Below are 8,010 nucleotides of genomic sequence, written 5' to 3'. Positions count from 1 at the left end.
GGTGCCCTCTCTGCCCTCTCTGAGCCTCGGCACACGGTGCCCTCTCTGCCCCAACACACGGTGCCCTCTCTGCCCCGGCACACGGTGCCCTCTCTGAGCCCCGACACACGGTGCCCTCTCTGCTCTTTCTGCCCCGGCACACGGTGCCCTCTCTGCCCTGGCCGAGCCCCGACACACGGTGCCCTCTCTGCTCTCTCTGCCCCGGCACACGGTGCCCTCTCTGCCCTCTCTGAGCCTCCACACACGGTGCCCTCTCTACCCTCGCCGAGCCCCGGCACACGGTGCCCTCGGTGCCCTCTCTGCTCTCTCTGCCCCGGCTCATCCCTCGCTGCCCGAGGCGCTGCTGCATCCCCGCGGCCCCGGGCTGTGCGTGCCGGGCGGCTCCGGGCACCTGCGCGGGGACAAAGCGGGGCCGGGCGGGGCGGGGCGAGCAGGGACCGGCCCGGCCCAGCCCCGCGGCTCCGCCCGCCCCGGCCCGGCCCGGCCGCGCCCGCCCGGCGGCAGCGAGGGAGCGCGCAGGGAGCGGGGCTCGGCTCGGCTCGGCTCGGCTCGGCTCGGCTGGCGCGGGCAATGCCGCCATGTCGGAAGTGAGGAAGTTCACGAAGCGGCTCAGCAAGCCGGGCACGGCGGCCGAGCTGCGGCAGAGCGTCTCGGAGGCAGTGCGCAGCTCCTTCGTGCTGGTGAGCGCCCGGAGCGGCCGCGCCCGGGGCCGCTCGGAGAGGGGCGGCAGCGGGAGGAGCCCGCGGCGCTGGGCAGGGGAGAGCCGGGCAGGGGATGCGCCGGGAGCAGGAAGAGGAAGGGGCCGGAGAAAGGGCAGAGCCGTGTCGGAGCGAGGGATGCGCAGGGCGCGGCGGGGCAGGATTTGGGAAGCGCTGGGCGAGGGATGAGGAGGGCGCGGCTGGGCTGGGCAGGGCAGGGACGGATCTCTCTTTGGGGTCCCCTCCGGTGGGTTGTGCCGTGCCACCCCGCCGGGCACCGCGCCCCGCCGAGCGCTCCGAGCCCCGAGCATCGCGGGGAAGCGGCGCCTCGTCCTGCCGAGCGCTGGGGCTGGGTGGGGACAGCGGGAATTCACGGGAACCTGTGAGCGCGGGGCTCTGAGCAAACAGGAGTGGCGGGGCAGACAGTGCGAAACCGGCACGTGGGTAGGGCAGGACCGAAGGCACGACCTGGCACGGCGGGAGGCACAGGCACCGGCCCGAGACATCCCGGGAGTCGCGCTCCAGTGCCGGGGGTGGGAGCCAAGTGCGTTCTCAGCCGCGTTCCATCCCGGTGCGGGATGCTGCAGCAGGTTGTCTTTGTTGTGCTCACAGCTGTGGAGGATGCCGGGGCCAGCTCGCAGCTTCCCGGGGCTTTGTTGGATATGTTTCACTGCTGCTCATTGAATCCCTTTAATGTGTAATCAACTTTGACCTTGACTTTGATGGAAGAAAGGTTAGGCAGTGGGATATGCAGAAAGTGCAGTACAAGTTCAGCAAATAATTCCCATTAGTCCTTTACTATTATATTGAATGGCACGTGGTTTTAAATAAATTGAGAGGTTTGAACATTTCTTTTAAAAACGGAGCTTTCTTTTAAATTTGCAGATTTCTAAGCCTGAAAAAAAGAGAAAATCCAGCCTGATGTCCTTGTGCTAGTTTTTGCTTCTTATGTGCAGTTGTTTGGGGATCCTTATGGCTTCTATGTGATTTGCTTTCCCCACTTTCATCAACAATACATAAAGGCTTTGTACAAGCTAATGGAACTTTCAATTAAAAATAAAGTTTCATATATAGGACCAGAAGAGCTTTGGTTCCTACAGACAAATGGTTATGTGGTGCCTGTGTGAGGTTCCTTCTCTCAGAAGGGGAAGGGATGGGTGGGACTGCAGATGAAGATAAATAAAACCTTGACAGGAGCCCAGAGGAGCCACCAGAGTCTGTCAGGCAGCCACTCTTTTTTTCTGATCCTCTCTAGGGTTTCATTGCCCGTGCTGTCCCTGCCAACTTTTCTCTCTTTCTGGCAGGCAAATCCCCAGAGCTGCTGTGCTGCCTTGTGTGTTTGCAGCCAAGCACCAGAGGAGGGTGAGGACAGGTGTTTCTGGTCCCCAGGTCCTGGCAGAGTTTCCTGCTTTCGATGGTTCTGCAGCAGTGGATAAATCCCAGCACTTGTGCATCACTGGGAAGAGCCATAAGGCACTGCAGAGATCAGGGGCTGGGGAAGGGGGTGGCACAAGCTTGTAGGACTGTCTCAGATGGCATTTTAACCTTCTTCAGTGATTAAGGATGAGGTTTGCTCCAGCAAAAAGCTGACTCCCCTCTATCTGGCAGCTTGTAATCTTTGTGAGGAAGGGATGTGTGTGTGCAGGGTACAGAGAGGATCCTGGGAAATGGTGCTGGGGAGTGGTGGAGTGAGGGTGAGACTGAGAAATCATAGTTTCTGATCCTGTTCCCAAGGTGAGTCTCAGTTTTGGTGCTGATGGTGCTGGGCAGCTGCAGCATTGTGTGAGCACCTCCCCATCCCATCTCCCCTCTCCTTGCCACAGCCAGTGTGGGGCAGATGGAAGGGCCCAGCATCAGGACTTGATCCCTCACCCTGGGGCAGTGCTGAGCTCAGGGGTGCCTCTGGGAAGCAGGGGGTGGCCAGTGGGTACAGGGGGAGTAGGAGCTGGCATTTGATAACTGGATGGAGCTGGCAGCAAGTGATGCACTGTGTCCCAGAATGTCAGGAACTGGGACTTTTTGAAGCAGACTGCAGTTGCACTGAAACCTTTGCCTGTCAGGATCCCATCCTCTTCCTGCATCCTGGGCACAGCAGGTGATGTTGAGTCAATAGCAAGTATGTGAATAGTTTAATACTTCCCCAGTCATCTTGTCAAGTGCCTCGGGGCAATCACAGCTGAAAGCACAGGTATCTCTGGTGGTGAGCAGAGCTGATGCTGCAGGTACCAGAGCTCACACCTCCATCCCCAGGAGGAGTGGGCACCGTGGGGCTGTTTCAGTGTGTTGGTTGAGCTCAGCACTTTGCATTCAGGGCAGTCCTTGAGACAAGGAGCTGTCTGGAGTTAGAGGCTGTTTGTAGTCAGTGAATGAAGTGCTCACAAATGAAAACACCTCAGTGAGGAAAGCTTTTAATGTCATGGAAGTGGTCAGCTTGTACAGAGCCACAATGTGTGTGTTAAAGGAGGTGCCAGAAGTGCAGTGTCCAGCCTGAGGGAGTGCAGTGTCTGGTACAGTGTGGTTACAAAGCTGCTGTCTTACAGGTGCAGTGAAGCCCATGCCATCTTATTTCTGTTCCTGGTTTTTGATTTATGCCTGGCTAGTGCAAGGAGAATATTTATGTTGTTGACTTTGGCAGGCTTTGCTCCTTTGTGCTTGTGAAGGGGAAGCAGAGCTTTATATGATGGTGGTTGGCAGTGGGGGGAGGTTGTCCCTTTCCAAGGTGTCCTGGAGTGCCTGTGTCCACATGCTGCCCTTTGGACCAGCTGCTAGGATGCAGTCAGGGCTGTTCCTGTCAGGGTAACCTGCAGCAGTGGAAGGTTGCCCAGGCTGTGGTGGGGAGCTCACTTTGGGCCCTGTGGGAAGCACAGGGAAGGATGAAGTGCAGTTCATTTGGGGCTCTTGTTCCCTCTTACTCTGCTGCTGTTCCCAGCATCCCAGCCATCACTCTGGCCTTGCATCTCCTTCTCAGCCAGGCTGTGTAGGGGAGGAAGAGTTCAGCAGGAATCCCTGAGAGCAGGCAGAGCCCTGCAGAGCAGCACTGGGAGTGCCAGGTGCTGCTCTGTGGGAACCCTGCTGCTCCCTGTGCTCCTCTCCACAGAGGCTGCAGGGCAGATTGTATCAATTTCAGCTTTGAATGGTCCCTGATGTGTGCTACTGATTACAACTGGGGAGGAAGTTTTGGCAGGCTAATTGACAAATAATGTCACTGTTTAAATAAACAGACAAATTTAGTGGAAGTGTTTGTTGGCAGGTGGGATAAATGACACACTTGAGAGATAAAGAGAAATTTTAAGATTGGGTTAAGAAAGGAGCAGTCAAAACCCAAGTGTGATAACTTTAACCATTCTTAACCAAAAGATCTGCGTCTTAAACCTTGGGGCACCCACAGTAAAATCCTGTGTTAGAAGTGCAACTTCAGAGCCAAAGTGCTGATGGTACCTGGGAGAGACATCTGGGCTGGAGCTGAAGGAGAGCAGCCAGGGACCTTTGCAGTGGATGGAGATGGGTGATTTTGTCTGAGACCTTCAGTGCCATCTCCCTGCTCCCATCCTCTGATGCTGCTGAGTAATAGTGGGGAAGTTGAGCAGCAGGGCAGGAGAGCCCTGCTCAGAGGCACTGGCTGGTGGGAGCTGGGTGCAGAGCTCAGACACCTGCCAGCAGGATGCACATGTGCCCAGGGTGCAGTCCTTGTTCTGGTGGAAGGGCCTGTGCACCTCTCCTTACCCATCTGCCCCCGTGGAGTGCAGGGGGACATCGTGGGGTTGAGCAGTTTAAGGGCACACGTGTGTGAGTGAGATCCTGGGTCTTCTGACACTGCCAGGACAAAGCAAAGGCTCTTCCTTCTGCTGAGCATCCAAACCAGCTGCACTTGTCTGGGTGGGTGTGAGGCCAAAGCTGAGAGCCCCTGTGCCTCCCCTGTCCCTTTGGGATGTGCTCAGCAGCTCTGGGGCCCTGCAAGGAGAGGGGCTGTGTCTCAGCAGCAGCTTTTCCAGAAGTGTCGTTCTCTGTGTCGTGACAGAGAAATTAAAAGTGTGGGAGGCAGGAGATCAGAGCAGCAAGCACTTGGCAAAACACAGATGATGCTTTTTCCCCCAGTGCTGCCAAACCCAGTCATCTGGTGGCAATTTGAAGTCTCACACAATTGCTCTGATTTTCTTTAGATCATTTCTATACAGTTTAGCTGAAGATGCATTTACTGCTTTGCCATGAAGACTTTGCAGAGCCAGAGTATCTTATCTGGGAAGGAGCAGCTGCAAAGGATTGCCCACACTGGGTCAGCCAGGCCAGGGGAGCATCTCTGGGCACCCCAGGGCACAGCTTGGTGGCACCCAGGCACTCTTGGGTCTGGGCCACACATCTGCCAGCAATGGCAGTGTAGGAGAACCTCTGCAAACAGCTGTGTGGATCCTTGCCATGCAGAGGGATTCAGAGCAAGTGTCTGCTCTCTGTGTTCCATGGTGCTGTGGATGTGTTCCCCATGAGAGAGTGGGCAGCATGCCAGGAGGAGATGGGTTTTGTTTGATCCTGGCTGGGCTGGGCTCCTATGGGTGGCTCAGTTTCAGTCAGACCCAAAAAGGAGATATAAAGCTCCTTAATAGTGATACTGAGGAGGTTCTGACTGGAGGCAAAAAAGCATTTTGTTCTTTTTGTGTTTTTTTTTTTTCAGCTTAAACTATATTATTAGTGTCTCAATTTATGCTCATGCAGAGGAAATCAGCTTTCTGCATAGAATCCTCTTTTAATAAGCTAAATTCACTTTGATCAATGTGAAGCCTGTTTATATGCAGCGTTTGTAGTGATCTTGGCACTCAAGAGAGACAGAATATATGTGTGTTCCCTCTGGGGGTAGTCAACATGCTGTGTTTGCACAATTTGCATAGAAAACCAGACATATATGAGGCATGGGAGGAAATTCTGCCCCTGTGTAAGTGGGTGCTGTTGGTTTAGCCAGGGCAGGGTTTGCCTGCTGTGCCTGGTGCCTCCAGTGTTGGCCCCCTCAGCTGGCCCTGGCTTCTCCTGTGGAAGTGTTCGTGGAGAGAATGTTGTTCAGAGGGGCTTATTCAAGAAAACACTTAAAAGCATTCTTAAAATTCATCACATGCTTTCCTGAATCAGAGCTCCTGTGCCTTGAGGGGCTGGATTTAGCCCAGGGCTGGCTGAGTGCCATGGAAGTGGCCAGGTCTGCTCCTGCCTGAGCACACACCAGTTGTGGAGTGGATGAAGGGCACAGCTTGATGGAGAGGAGCAAGGCTCCAAGTGCACTCTGCAGCTGTATGGGGACAAATCTCTGGCATACCTCCTACTGATACCCAGTCCTTAAGAGATGGAGTAATGCCTTGCTCTTCTGTGAGTGTCTGTGTGCTGAGGTACGGCTGTTATAGGATGAGCTGCAGTCAATGTGTCCAGTTCTTGAGGTTTTTGGAGACAGTGACAAGCTTTTGATGGGCACAAAATCTTATTCTTCCCAAGGCATCATTTAAATGTTTGCATCCTCCTGCCTGTTACAGAAAAACTCTAGGAAGAGAACAAACCATTCAGCCCCTATATGTGTTTATCTCTTACCACATTTTGATAGCTGGGGTTTTATTACTCTCTAGGCAGGGTTGAGAGTGGTTAGTTCTGTGCTGAGGACAATGCCATGAAAATGCAGGTGTCCCTGCATTGGCAGCATCTGCCCCAGCCCACCACTGTCAGTGCAGTGAAATGCCTGGAACAGATGGTTGGTGGTTCCTGCAGCCAATGCCAGCTCTGCAGTTGGGATCTGAGCACTCAGAATCCAGTGAGGGGATGGCTCCTGGGCTTTGTTTCAGCCTGTTCTGGTATCTGGAAATATTTGCAGGTATCTCTCCCAACAGCAGGAGCATTGGAACCAGCACTACCTGCTGTAGAGTGTAGTATAGCATCATTTTCTATATGCAGCTGGGCGGCTTTTTCATCATTTCACTTAGCCCTCTGTATGCTGATTTATTATCTCTAATGGTGCAAAATTGCACAAAGCTTTTGACATTTCTGTGGCCTGAGAATGCAAGTCATGGTCACACACAGCAGCTGAACAGCAGCCAGACGTGGGGTGCACGTGTGCTTCAGCATCCCTGGTTAATTGGCCTCCTCACTCCTGCTTTGTGCTAGGAAGAAAAGAGAGTCTCTTATACCTTTGTGGCCACTGTTGTCATCTTAAAAATGCTGGGATATGTTTTCCTGACAGCAGCTCTTTCCATCTCTTTCATTCCCTTTAAAGCACAATCAAAGCTCTCCCTTGCTGGCTCCTCTTTCCTTCTACACAGCCCTGACTTATCTTTACAGTTTTTCCCTGCCTCCTGCTGCTTCTCTAATGGGGTCAGAGCTGCTTGTTCCTGACCCCTTTCTCACCCCTCTCTCTTGCTGAAAAGCAGTTTCTCCTCTCCCCTATTAATATCTCCTGTCACAGGACTGTTCCTGGGGAGTGGTTGCATCGGGAAGGAGACTCTGTGCTGGTCCCCAGCATTCCCCACTCCCCCCTGCTTCCCCTGGCTCCAGGTGGGTGACATCCCCACTGCAGCCTGGCCTCTCTGTGCCCTGAGCAGGGACAGGAAAGCCACCTCTGCCCTGTGCAGCAGTGGGAGCTGGTGGTGTCAGAGTGCTGAGCATTGCTCTGCAGAGCCATGGCAGCCACACATGTGCCTGTGCTCAGGAGCTGGGATGTGGGATGGGCTGCAGCATCTGTGTGTGGAGCAGGGCACGTGTCCCAGAGGTCTGGAGGAAGCCAGGGCTCAGAAGGGCAGCTGGCTCTGTGACTGCCAGGGCTCTGTCAGCCCGCCAAGCACAGGCTCTGTGTTCAGCCCTGGGGGACATGGGGGTGCTGGAGCAGGGACTCAAGGGAGCTGTTGTGCCAGCCAGAAAGGGATGGGGGACACAGGGACACGAGAGGCTTGGCAGGAGCTGCATTTGTGACAGGAGCAGGTAGAAAGGTCAGGGGAGGGAAGGGGACTCCATCTCTTGATGCTGGCTGGGGTGGGCCCCACAGAGCTGGTGTCAGGGAAACAAATCCAGCTTCCAGCAGAGAGCTGCTGTCCAGGGCACTTTGGGGTTCCAGCAGAGTTGCACTGGACTCAGACAGGTTTTCCTTTCCCTCTGTGCCTGGGGAGCCCCAGACTCTCCCTTGCCCTGTTGCACGATGCTGACAATTGTACAGATGTTTGTATCTGGGGAAGCTTTGAGGTGCCTCTGTTGACAGCAGCATTTCCTCTGTGGTGGGTTAAAGCCTTGAAGAGTTGTCCCTTGCAGACCCATCCACAGTCCCTCCTGCTTTGCTGGGGGAGCAGAGTTTACCTTT

General features: G+C 54.8%; 1 protein-coding gene across 2 annotated transcripts in view; it reads left to right on the top strand.

Moving 5' to 3' along the window:
* Positions 1-476: 476 nt before the first annotated feature.
* Positions 477-8,010, top strand: part of DOCK11 (dedicator of cytokinesis 11) — an 80,877-nt gene continuing 73,343 nt past the window's right edge. Inside the window, exon 1 of one of the 2 annotated variants that reach the window (XM_056491241.1) lies at positions 477-680. In XM_056491241.1, coding sequence (XP_056347216.1) covers positions 579-680 — 102 coding nt within the window. In that variant the 5' untranslated portion in view covers positions 477-578. The remainder of the gene's footprint in view (positions 681-8,010) is intronic. The other variant, XM_056491242.1, reaches the window with a different exon arrangement.

The sequence above is a fragment of the Oenanthe melanoleuca genome, chromosome 4A (genome assembly GCF_029582105.1).
Source record: "Oenanthe melanoleuca isolate GR-GAL-2019-014 chromosome 4A, OMel1.0, whole genome shotgun sequence".
Classification (NCBI taxonomy): Eukaryota; Metazoa; Chordata; class Aves; order Passeriformes; family Muscicapidae; genus Oenanthe; species Oenanthe melanoleuca.
This window is presented reverse-complemented; position numbering and strand designations above follow the sequence as displayed.